Source organism: Drosophila subobscura, chromosome O, assembly GCF_008121235.1.
Source record: "Drosophila subobscura isolate 14011-0131.10 chromosome O, UCBerk_Dsub_1.0, whole genome shotgun sequence".
In the NCBI taxonomy this organism is placed as follows: domain Eukaryota; kingdom Metazoa; phylum Arthropoda; class Insecta; order Diptera; family Drosophilidae; genus Drosophila; species Drosophila subobscura.
In genome coordinates this window covers 16,671,122-16,683,400 of record NC_048533.1, presented here as the reverse complement: position 1 = coordinate 16,683,400, position 12,279 = coordinate 16,671,122, and the positions used below count along the sequence as shown (strand labels likewise).

General features: G+C 44.3%; 1 protein-coding gene across 11 annotated transcripts in view; it reads right to left on the bottom strand.

Annotated features, from left to right (window-relative positions):
• Positions 1-12,279, bottom strand: part of LOC117896271 — a 97,245-nt gene that overhangs the window by 4,654 nt on the left and 80,312 nt on the right. For 5 of the 11 annotated variants that reach the window (XM_034804466.1, XM_034804464.1, XM_034804462.1 and 2 more), the window contains 7 exons: positions 6,657-6,712; positions 6,324-6,508; positions 6,037-6,228; positions 3,705-3,910; positions 3,302-3,531; positions 2,131-2,497; positions 147-211 (listed from right to left, as the gene is read on the bottom strand). In XM_034804466.1, the coding sequence (XP_034660357.1) occupies positions 147-211; positions 2,131-2,497; positions 3,302-3,531; positions 3,705-3,910; positions 6,037-6,228; positions 6,324-6,508; positions 6,657-6,712 (1,301 nt within the window). Of the gene's footprint in view, positions 1-146; positions 212-2,130; positions 2,498-3,301; positions 3,532-3,704; positions 3,911-6,036; positions 6,229-6,319; positions 6,509-6,656; positions 6,713-9,817; positions 10,184-12,279 lie in introns of those variants that run through there. The other 6 variants (XM_034804474.1, XM_034804468.1, XM_034804470.1 and 3 more) reach the window with 4 other exon arrangements.

Here is a 12,279-nt window from a genome sequence, read left to right as displayed (position 1 = left end):
ATTTAAATTCATTCAAAACAAACAGACTTTCATGGCCGCTAATTAATCTCGATTTTCATTTATTTTGTGATGGTATGATGGTGTGGTATGATGGCCCAATTAGTTTGGGTTGGAAAGTCTATGAAATATGATAAAGCCCAACTCACCCGCTTGCTGCTGCCTTCTCGAATTAGCTGATCCGACTGGTAGGGACGCTGAACCACGCAGTTTCCTAAAGGGAACAAATAATAAGAATTAAATGTATGTGTTGGAAATTGCTATAAATTTATAAATGTTTAAGGGTACCATATACAAATTCATCTGGCTGCCTCTTCCCATCGCTATTTCTATTTTAAATATCTTTTGGCACTCATCCAAATTAAATCCGATTCGGCGTGGTATTCATTATTTAATGTCTATTAAAGCAATTCATCAAACTCTAAATATAACTCAATTCTCACTATTTTGCCACATTTAACATTCAATTAAATGCAATTTGCTCTTCCAACTAAGCCTGAAGTGTGGTCTTGTCTGTGTGGGCCATGGACTTGCCTCTCGTGGCTACAGCCAGACACAAATAACTCCAAGCAAACATACACCCACACTGACACACACACACAAGAAGTAAGCATTCAAGTCCCATATTTTTTTTTTTTTGTATTATTTTTTTGGTGGCAGGCAACGTACACAATGCGACCCTGCCACTCATTCTCAAATAACGGATGTCCGCCACTCATGTGGAGTATTCATCATGTCATCAACGCCATTACGAGTTTTTCCAGACTGAAGTTTATGGTTGGAGAGGGTGAAAATGTGTGTTTATGTGGCACACATTTTCACATTCCAGACTTGAGTTGAAGGAGCAGACCCTTCCACTTAATTGCAGGCAGGGCTGGCAATCATAAATTCAGAAAATGCCGTCTAACTGGCACCCTGGGCTTTCACTAATCAAATCCATTTTGGCAAAAACTTTACCAATAAAGCCGCTGCCAAATATGCATAAATAATAGAGCTATGCAATAGTTAAAATATAGTTTTAAAATTTCCGCCTCACTTGCCAACAAAATCAATTATGGATGAGACACAAACAGGTTCTATCTGCCACCGGGGCACAGCAACATTTCATGCAAAATGCATGGCCAAATGTCCCAAGTGTCTAAATAATTACAGCAGACGAGTTGACCACACAGACTGACTGACTGACTGACATCCCGACTGAGCTGAGGGTCTGACACACGTTTTGGAGCTTGCGGACTGAGGGCCTGACACACCGTTGGACGGGCGGACGGGATGGACTGATGGACTGAATGGCAAACAAACAAACTCATTTACATTTTTAATGATGTTTGCAAACACGTTTTGCCCTTGCTCTCGCCCACTCTCTGTCGCTGTGCTCTCAATGGTTCTCTGTTGGAGTTTGCGTGATAAATGAATGGACAATAAACGATGTCCTCTGGCGGAGGTTTTAACTAACGGAAGTATTATCACAATGCAGTCGAGTGATACGTTTTGATGGGTATCCTCCCTCCTCATTGCATGTGTGTGCGTTTGGCACACAATATGCTCGCATAATCGGATTTGGAATGGACTAGGGGATCGCAAGACACATTCGGCCGCAACTTTTCACTAGAGAGAAGGCCGGAGAGAAGGCCGCACATACATAATTGCCACATCATCCGAAAGCAAACTCATTTCCGGCCACAGGCACAAACACACAAACCCAAACACAAATACAAATAAATGTAAATGCGGATATGGTGGGGGGCTAACCAATATAGATACTGAATTTTAAATGATTTCTGCACAAAATATTAAAATAAAAATGATGTTCGGCGCAGAGTTATGCTTTCAATTAGCCAAACACCGCAGTGACCGCATCAATTATGTGGAAAACTTCAAAACGGACACAACGAATCCCGACTGCTGGGAAAACCCTCAGTATCAAAGGTACATGCGAGTATGTGTGGAGTGAGAGTGCCTCCGAATTGGTATTAAGCAGGTCAAAACTTTAAATTAGGCGTCAGAGAGATCGCGAGAGAGAGTCGTGCTGCCATCAGGGAAGAGTTATGTTTCACGGAACCCAACTGGACTCCGTCTCCAGTGAGTCTGTCACACACAGCTCCAATTTATAACCCACTTGCATTTACTTACTTGGCGGCTGCGTTGTTGTTGTGGTTGCCATTGTTGTGGTTGTGGTCACCGGCTCTGTGATGCTGATGCCCACAAACTCTGTTGTTTCCCTTGGGTCAACGAAAATTACTGGATCATCGAAATCTACACTGCCGCGTCCCTTTCCGCCATTTTTACGTCGACTTCCATTGCCATTGCCATTGCTACCGTTGCCGTTGCCGTGGCCATTGCCATTGCCATTTCCGTGTCCATTGGCATTGCCGTTGTGATAATCGTCATTTCCGCCATTTCCGCCGCTCTCGACGTTTACGCTGGGCAACGGTATCGAATCGGGCGGATCGAGATAATTGTGTTCCACCGATGCTGGCTCTGATTTCTCTTTTGGCTGCTGTTTCCATGTCCGTCCGCGTGTTCCTCCCCACAATTTTTTGTTGTTGTTTTTTTTGTTGTTGGTTTGGTTTTGCGTTTCGTGGTTTTTCAATTTTGTTGTGCAGTGTACGTTGGTTTTTGTTGTTGTTTTCGTGCATTTTTATTTATTTATTTGCATTTTTTTGTGGTTTTCGTTGCGGTTCATTGTTGCAATTGTTCGCAGTTATTGTTGTTGCAGTTGCAGATGTTGTTGTTGTTGTTGCGACATGAAAGGGAAGGGCGAAAAGATGTTAAAGAGTTTGGATGCGAATATTTTTGGGTATGGGGCTTAATCTTTTTGCTGCTGCTGCTGCAGCTTCTGCTTCTGGTGCAGCTGCAGGTCAGGAATTGATTGCTTTGTCGGTTTGGCAACCGGAGGAACTGGGCCAAAAGCAGAACCAGAACCAGCAACAGACCCCGGGTCTGGCTCTGGCTCTGGTTCTATAGCCAAAGCGAAGCAGGATGTGGACTTTGGTCTGGCTGGTATGTTGTGGCATATTGTACCCGCCGCCGCCACCCCTGTGGAGCCACTGATTGAGTGCTGATTGGAAAACAGAAAACGGACCGACAAACCATATGGATTGATAGTCGCAGACAAGGGAATGCCCGGAGAGAGAGAGAGAGAGGGAGGGGGAATTGGACAGGTAACTGTTGTTGATGCTTGTTAAAATCGGGTAACGCTGAATGGGCGGCCACTAGTTGACCGCAGTGGGGCAATTAGAATTCAAACATGACCCGCCTGCACGTGGATCTGGATCTGCAAGTGGACTTGGACCCTACTTACCGCATTGAAGTCCTTGAAGATGTGCGTGGCCGGCTTTCGGGCCGTTTGCTTCGGTTGCAGGCTCGTCGTCGTCGTTGTTGTTGTTGTGCTGGTCGGTGGTGGCGGTGGGGGTGGCGGAGGCCGGGTTGTTGTCGTTGTTGTTGTTGTCGTGGTCGTCGTCGTTGTTGTGGTGGTGGTAAGGAAACCCAGCTCAGCCAATCGCTTCATATGGAAATCCTTTTGAGCTTCAACTGTCAAAAGAGGTAAATCGCCGGTTAATGAGATACAGGAAATCGATACAGTAAACTGTCGCAAAGATAAAGGCACATTATATAGGCAACTTTACTTTATGTAAAGTTAACTTTCACTGGGAGTAGATTCTTCATTGATTTTATCGAGGAGTACCCACTGTAGGATCACTTACCCACACAGGGATTCATCCACAATAGACGCCGCCAGCCTACGCACTGGTACAGATGCTGCGGATCTGTGCCCTGGCAGGCACAGGTGGTGCGTAGCATGGTGCCCAGGATGCCAATCATTGCCGTTCGACAGCCGCTGGGTCGGCCGGCACACTTCTTAGTGACGCTGTCCACGGCGCAGGCCTGTTCGTAGTACTCCAGCTTGAGCCTGCCACAAGCAGAGATACGAGAAGAAAAGAGAGAGAAAGAGGGAGAAACGAACTTCAGATACGAGTAATGCTAAACAGAGTCATAAAATCCAAGTAATCCTGCTCCAAGCTGGCCATCCCTGTGCAGGAAATGTCTCTGTTCATGTCTTCAGGTTTTGTCATGCGCTAGTTAGTGCCAGTTGCAGCTAGCTACAAGCTCCGACCCTGCTCCTGCTATAAGGGATGTCTGTGAATGAGTGCCAGTTACCGTTACCTGCACTGCAGTCGTCGGGGGCACATTCTCTCAGCACCCAGAGCCTGAGATTGATGTCGTCCAATTTATTCTGAAATTACTCTCGGCACTCTACTGCATTTCATAGTCTTGGGCAAATGCTTATTCCGCTACAAAATTTACGAGGCCCCAAGTCTCAGGAATCTGGGTAAGATTCTTGTCAAGTGCGATGCGGCGTATGCGTAATATTTCACTTGCCGATTATGCTGGCCCATGGCTGAGTCTTTGGCATTCCAATCAAACTGCTTGCAGCTTAATTAGCGTTCAATGCATCAGTTCTACGCCAGTAGTTTAAGTCTTCAGGGGCATCGTTTCCAAGTGGGAATAAAAAGGTAGAAGTATTTCCATGGGCAAAATGCTCATAATTGCCTTGAATACTTTTCTATGGCGAGGGTGCCTTGAATACGCTTTTTGAGCTCCACCTTTTTTTCTACAATCTGTGCAACTTTTTTTTCCCCCCCATTAGCCGCGCTGAAACTTTGCCCACTTTGCCACAAGATGAATATTTCTCCGAGTCGGCCCAATCAAGCGCTGACGCAATCGTCGGGTGTTTCTATGCCCGTGCAGTCGCTTGTGCAACGCAAAGTTGCAGCACGCAGCCGGCCAAGTGCAGTTTAAGACATTGGAGCAGCTTCAATGAAACGGCAGCCAAACAAATGGCCATTCAGCCCCCGTCGCCTGGTTTCGTCGCGGCAGGCGCAGGGACAGGCACGTGTTGGTGCACAAGCCGTCGTATACGTAATAAGTCAACATAAGCACTCGACACAGAGAGGGAGAGGGAGAGGGAGAGAGAGAGAGGGTGTGGGGGTAGAAAGAGGCACGGAACACGTTGCATAGAAGTTCTCAAACATGTGGCAGACACCTCCTTCGCATCCTCTTCCTCCACCCAGTCTGTTTCTCTTCTGCAGCATACAAAATGAGCGTCATTAGTCCAATTTAGTTGTTTGCCAAAGCAAGTGCGATTCACTTAAAAGGCAATTAATTTCCAGAGCCGCAGCTACGACCACGTACTTTGCGGTCGTTCAGCCGTAACATGACAACAAACAAACACCCAACGTGCCCCCAGAGCTATGCCAACACACACACACACACACGCACATCACTCTCCCTCTTCGTTCTCTCTGGAGATGGTTGCTGCATGTGGGTGTTGCATCCTATTTATAACTTAACTTTGTGTTTGACACATTCGCGCGGTCTGGCCCCAGCCTAGCTGGAGGTCCCAAGTTTGGCTGTCAACTCTTTGCCGCAGCCTGCAAGTTGGCCTGCTTAAATGGCAGCCTGGTTTAATGAAGAGCATGGTCTGGCGAGCGGAGTGTCTGGATGGATGGCACCAGCCAACTGGTAATTTTATGCCCCGCTAGCTTGCAACTGCTAAATTTGAGCGCAAATCCAGCCAGAGCTCCTCCACTGGCCATACCCTTCGGTCCCATGTTGTCGTTGTCAATTTAACGAGTTTATCAAAGTGCCATCAAAGTTGTGGCTTGCGCTGACTTTGCCGTGGCTAAAGCTAAACGCTTCTAATTCAATATGAACGCGAGCGTGTGACTAAGTCTATTAAATGCAATTTCGCTTAATTGAATTGAAACCGAAAAGGAGGCACCCAGAAACTGCACACCTGTGACTCTAGTAACCCTCTCATAATGAAAACAGATTTACCCTGCCTATTACAAACATCTTCATGGATTCAATATGCCCTTCTTCGCTGTCATTTGCGTGGTACTAAAAAAGATAACCACGCGTAGTACTTGTGTATCGTTTCATGGCGAGAAATTTACATTGCGTTGCGCATATTTCCGTTTCCGTTTCCGTTTTTGCTTAACGGTAAATTTTGTGAAATATGGCCTGTGTACGCACCTGCACTCGCGATCCTCCTTGCAGCTTTCGGCCACCACATGACAGGCGGGCGGTGGATGGTAGTAAATGCCATTGGAGCTGGCCGGATTACTGTTATCGGGCGGCCGCTGTGCACACACGGGATGCAGTTTTTCCTGTGCAATCATGCACATGTCGTGCCGATTGCTGTTCTGCTGCATGCTGCTGGTTTTTCTGCGACGAACAATGAGAATTGGCGATTGTTGGTGGTCTGCTTCTGGTGGTTTTGGTGCATTTGGGGAATTGCTGGACTGTGTCCAGCCACTTACTTGCATAGACAAAAGGCAATGTCCAGATTGAGGTCCTCGTGCGGACCCTTGTAGAAGGCCTGCAGCGAGGTCATGCAAGCGTTGCGATTGCACCGATGCAGTTCACAATGCATCAGCATTGGCTGCAGGGACGACGAGCAGGACGGATCTTCCCGGCAGGTGTCCAATGCTGTGTGACAGGTACTCTAAGGTTGTTTTCGAGAGTGCGATTTGAATTTTGAAACAGAGAAACGAGAAAAGGGTAAAGTAATAAGCGCTCAGAATTGTGTCCTGCTGCACTTCTGCACAATTGTCCTGCGTGTCTCGTTTTGGGCTTTTCTTTGCCGTACTCACCTGAAAGTGTTGCTTGATTATTTCCGTTGAGAGGTCAACTTCCACATCCTGACCACCTGCATTGGCAACGCACCGAAACGTGCCCAAGTGTGGCAGTGGCAATGGTAGTGGTGACCATGGGATTTGGATTTGCATTTGCATTTGCATCGAGAAAATGTTACCCAGGAGAGGCGAGTCGTTTGACAGAGTAGAGTTTAGTGACCACAGCGGGGGCAGGCGTGTAGAAAATGTTTGAAACAGTTCATTAGTTTTCAATTTACGCAACAATTCTCAGCATATTCGATATTCGGTTTCGGATTTATCGACCTATCCGCTGTACCCACACCCGTTCCCGCACCCGCACCCGCACCTACACCCGTAACCCAAATCCACACACCCTTCTGTCGCTGCCAACCTGGTGAAACTGCATTAGCTGGCCAAATGATTTGGTTTGGTTATGGTTCTGGTTAAGGCACAGGGTTGGTTCCCATTCAATGTGTAAAATCCTTGATTACGCCAAATGAGAGAGAACTTTGGGACTAATTAAAATGTTAAATAAATGCGTGCTCTGCCTTTGTTTGTGCACATTTGCCGCTCTATGCTCTTAATTAATTTCATTTATTTGTTTTAATTTCGCTCTCAATTGGCTTATTTATTTATTCCATTCACATATAATTTACACATGGAAATATATTTAATGTTTAACTGTTATGATTATAAGCGCTTATGGCCTAAACACAACCCAATTAAGTACTGAGGGGTAGGGGCAATTATGCCCACTTATATTTCCATAACCAAATCGAAAGTTCCTATGAGAATATCAATCACAATGGCCGCCAGCCGCCAACCGCCAGCGAGCAGATAGCACCAGGTTGGCTCGGGTGACAGCTATCGATTGCATTTTAATTAACCAACTTTTTGTTCGCTCTTCCCCTCGCAGCACAACACATAAAAATGATCAAAATTATTGAATAAAAACAACAAAAAGAGGCACATAAATAACGTAAATTAAATGCAAAAATTCCACAAATTTGTTTATTGCCTATGACTGTAATCCAGGGGAGGAGATTGAGATTCGGAGAGTAGAAAGTGAGAGTCAATTAGGGAATTTATGGGGTATTACTGGGGGTCTGAGGGGGGCGTAATCGTAGGGTCGCAGGGCTGGCAAAACATAACTAGGTTCTAGAGATATATTTATGTATATTTATTATTAAATATAAAGGTATTTAAGTTATTTGTTCGACTTTAAAAACTACCAAAACCTACTGATAAAAAGATTCGTTTTTAAGGGGGGATCGAACGGCAAAGATATGTTCTAACTCCTGTTTCTGTGTATGTGTGTGTGGCTGTATGTTTGTGTGGGTGAGTGGGTGTCTGAATGGGTTCCTCTCGAAAGTAGGCATCAGGGGTCCATAGCTCTCATGATTCTATGCAAATGTTATTCCGACTGAACGACTGTTTCTTTGGCATACTTTATTGGTTTTCTGTACGAGTACTCTGAGTATGTGTGTGTGTCTGTGTGTGTGTGTGAGTGTTCTTTTGAAATGAACATAAAAACTCGTTGCAGACTCGGCAAAAATGAAATGAATACGGAGTATGTATAAAAGAAAGGAAAAGTGTACACGCAAATAATTAAATTTTAAACGGAAAACGGAATAAGCCAAACTGAAATTCGAGTACGAGTAGCAGCAGCAAAGCCAACAAAAAATGTCTTAACACAATCAATTTGTATTCGTATATTTTTCTCTTTGAGGGGATTTCTTCATTGCTTTCTGGTTTATTTTTTTTTTTGATCAATATTTAACCTCAGGTCGAATAGTTTATGCCTGAACAGAAGTTTCCTAGGCGCTGTCTTTGAGTACAAAGAAACTGGATGCTTTGGTGGTCTTGTTGTATGAAACAATGAGTTTGATGGCTAGTGTTTAGCTTCCATGTAGCTTATGGTATGGCACAAATGGTACAAATATATAGTTTTGCATTTGAGGGGTATGATATAATGACTGGGAGCCCCAAAAATGAAACGCTTTGTCGCTGGGTTAATTGTTGTTTGGTTTGGATTCAAAAAACTGTTGGTGCGTTGGAAAAAATTTGAAAAAAGTGTGCTTGAATTGAGTTGTAACAAAATTGGTTTGTCTTTGGTTTTTGTTTTGTTCTTTTTTCTTTTTGGTTTAAGTTTGAATATATATTTTAGGAAAGAAATTAAATGAATTCTGTTTTAGTTTGGGTTTTGTTTAATAGTTTCATTTTGCTCAATTAACGCTAAACGAAAGAGGGGAAGTATGAATCGAATTGCAAATATTACAATTTTTTGTACAATTTTGAGCTGATTGATTTTTTGGTTTTTGTTGTTTGTTTTAGTTGTCAGTTAGTTAAACAAAATGTCAAACAAAATTCATAGTAGAAAATATTGTTTTTAACGCATTTGAAGCAAATTTGTTTGGTTTTTAGTATATTCTTGTAGGAAAATGTTCAAAAAACTCTCAAACCAAATGGCAAGCTACGTAAAAATGATGGAACACAAAAGAGAGTTGGAGTTGTATTAATATTTATATATTTATAGATAAGCTGTAAAGTATATTTGTTTTTTGTTTTATTTTTCTTTGAGCTGTAACTGTACTTTCATTGGTTTTTTTTTCATACTTAAAAGTTGTTCAAATGGCAAAAAATATGCAGAAAGCCACGAACCGCGCTCGGTTGACGCCATGTTGTGGTTCTATTTTTTCTATCGGTATATATTCACCTTTAAAACGCAAAAACGAAAATTGGAATGATTTGGATTTGGCTCTCCAAAAAAATGCAGATACCTGAAACACGGATGGGCGGAGTGGGGAGTACTTAGTTACAGGGCGGGGTAGGGGACAGCACAAATGGAAATCATAAAAAATTCACAAAAATCTATCTAAAATGGTGAACGAACGAACGAGCGAATGAACAAACTAACTTTGTCTTTGTCTCTTTTTTCCTGTTTTTTTCTGTTTGCCTGTTAATTAGCTCTAGCAGTTTGCACACACAAATATGTATATGTTTATGTAGTAATCTGGATGTCAGGATATTTCGGGATATTTCGTTTGGCAAATACTTTTTTGCTGCTTGTTTTGTATTTTTGTATTTTTCCTATGCAGTAGTAGTACGTGGATTTTGTTATTTATGGATTACGTTCATGCTATTACGTGTACACATACTTTGATAGTAAGCACCGGAATTTCCGTTTCCGCCGTAGCCGAGGCCCGTATCAATGATATCGAATGGCTCATTATCGACGGCCGCCGCTGCCATGTGCCGCTGATGGAAGCCGCTTATATTGAACGGATAGCTGGGCACGCCGTGCATCGAGCCCGGATAGTTATAGTTATAGCCGCCCGAGAACCCAAACCCGGATCCGGAGCCGGAGACGGAGCCGGTGCCGGAGCCATAGCCTGAGCCGGAACCGATGACGGTGCCAGAGCCAGAGCCCGGGCCGCCCAATGCAATCAAGGGCGTATCAATTACGGCCAAATTATCATTGAAGATTCTCTGATGCAGTCTCTCGTCCATGCCCAATATTCTTACTGCAATTTGGAATTAGCAAGAAGAGAGAGGGGTAGAATGGTTGTAGTTGTTGTTGTTGTAGTTGTGGTTGTTGTACTTGTTCAGTGCCTTCTATATAAGATTGTTGTTGTAGTCTTAGTTGTTATTTGTTGTAATTGTTATTGTTATTTTGTGGTGGTTGCAGCTACGCAGCATTTGAGTTCACCAATCAAATTCGCAAATTCTGTGTCGATTCTTTTTTGCTTGGTCATTTGGCTTTCTTACAATCGATTTGATTAATTATTTGGTATGAAAATAAAATGTCATGTACGCCAAATACATTTGGCACATAAATTTCGCTATAAAAGAGTTTATTAAATCAATTAAAACAAAACAAAAAGTGAACCGAAACACACAAGTCAGAGAGTGTTAACGAAAGTGAAGAGAAAAGTTGATTAAATATTCATACGAGTTGTACAAAGGAAAAACGAATGTGCTCTTGATTATTGCGAATACGAATATCAACGACAATTAGTGCTGGGGGACAGGGAGGACAAAGAGCAGTAAAACGTTTTGCATTGAACCCCGGGCCAAAACCGATTTCCATTTCAGTCTGGCCACGCTTCGGTAGACATTTTCGGGGGTTTGCTGCCGTTGCTATCAATGGCCACACACATAAACAGAATGTCTGTCAACTGTCATGCGCTGCTGATAGAGCGCGCAAATGGCAAACGGTTCGACGACAGCTCCAGGTCTGAGCAGTCCGTGCTGCAGCAGCCAGCCAGCCATTTCCACTGCCATTGCTTATCGCGGCGAGAGCACGCCAAAGTGCGCTTCATTGGAGGTGCCTGGCTCAAAGCTCAAAAGGATGCCAGCGAACGTCCCGCACAGAACCCTCTCCCACGGGGTGTGCTGGGAGCAGACATATCGATGGAGGGTCAACTGCTGGCGCTAAATGGCTAAGGATTTGTCGGGAGACGTCTCTACGAGCACGAGTACGGGCTGATTCGTATTTATGTTTGTCGCTCACATTCCCTGGCAAATATTTGCCAAACAAACACACACGCTGAAGGGGAGCTCAGGATGCCTTCTGGGGGAGCTTCAATGGGATTAGCTCCGTTTGTTAACTGCTATCGCGCTTGTAAGCTGTTTGTCCTGGAGTGGATCAGTGGCCATGTTATCTAATTGTTGCGCATACTCGTCCGCAACGTCGTCGCCCTGTCTGATTGTTTCAATACAAAACGAATTTACTGCATTTCGGTCGTTTTGCTTGCCATTTTGCCAGACAAAAGCAAAACAGTTCTTGCCATGTTAACTGTGTAGAATCGAGCATTAAAGGCGATTTACACAGATGCTACTAGCTCGCCCATGAATCGCACACACATCGCAGACATAAGCGTGCACATAAACATTGAGCTACAGATACAGATACGGATATGGGATGGCCGAAATGGGAGCGAGTGTGAACTAGAACAAATACAGAAACAGAAACAGGAACGTGAACAGTCAGAGTGCGCGAAATTTAAACAAACTCATAAACAACGCATATAAATTTCAGAATGTGCAATAATTCCTAAATTACGCTGTGGGTTCATGTGTGTGCGTGTATTCGAGAGTGTGAATAGAGTTGGGAGCAGGCTGCAACTGGCTGGGAATCGGGTTACGGCTGCCATATCAAATAGCCGAACGGCCATTCGTGGTTTTCATGCCCTAATTGGGAGCAGGAGCAGGAGCAGCCCTGCAAGCAGCTGCAACAAGCTCGCATTCATGCATGACAGACATGCACAAGCATGCAGTCTGCCAGTAGCCAGTAGCCAGCAACCAGTAGACAGCAGCCAGAGGTGTTGGGTATGGCGAGGGTCTGTATTTGTGGTATCAACGTGGCCCTCTGCTCTGCGCTGCTGGCACTTCTAAGTGGATTGTACAATATTATGAAAATATTTATTACACGCAAACACATCCACATCCTATCCCATATTTGTGTGCATGTGTCTGTGCGAGAGTGTAACACCGATGGACGTGGGTGTGGTGTGCATGCGGATGTGGGTGTGGTGTGGGTTGGGCTGGAGGTGAAGGTGGGTTGTCGTGGAGTGCATGTTTGACTTGTTTTGTTATTGGCGCAATGCTGACAAATCGC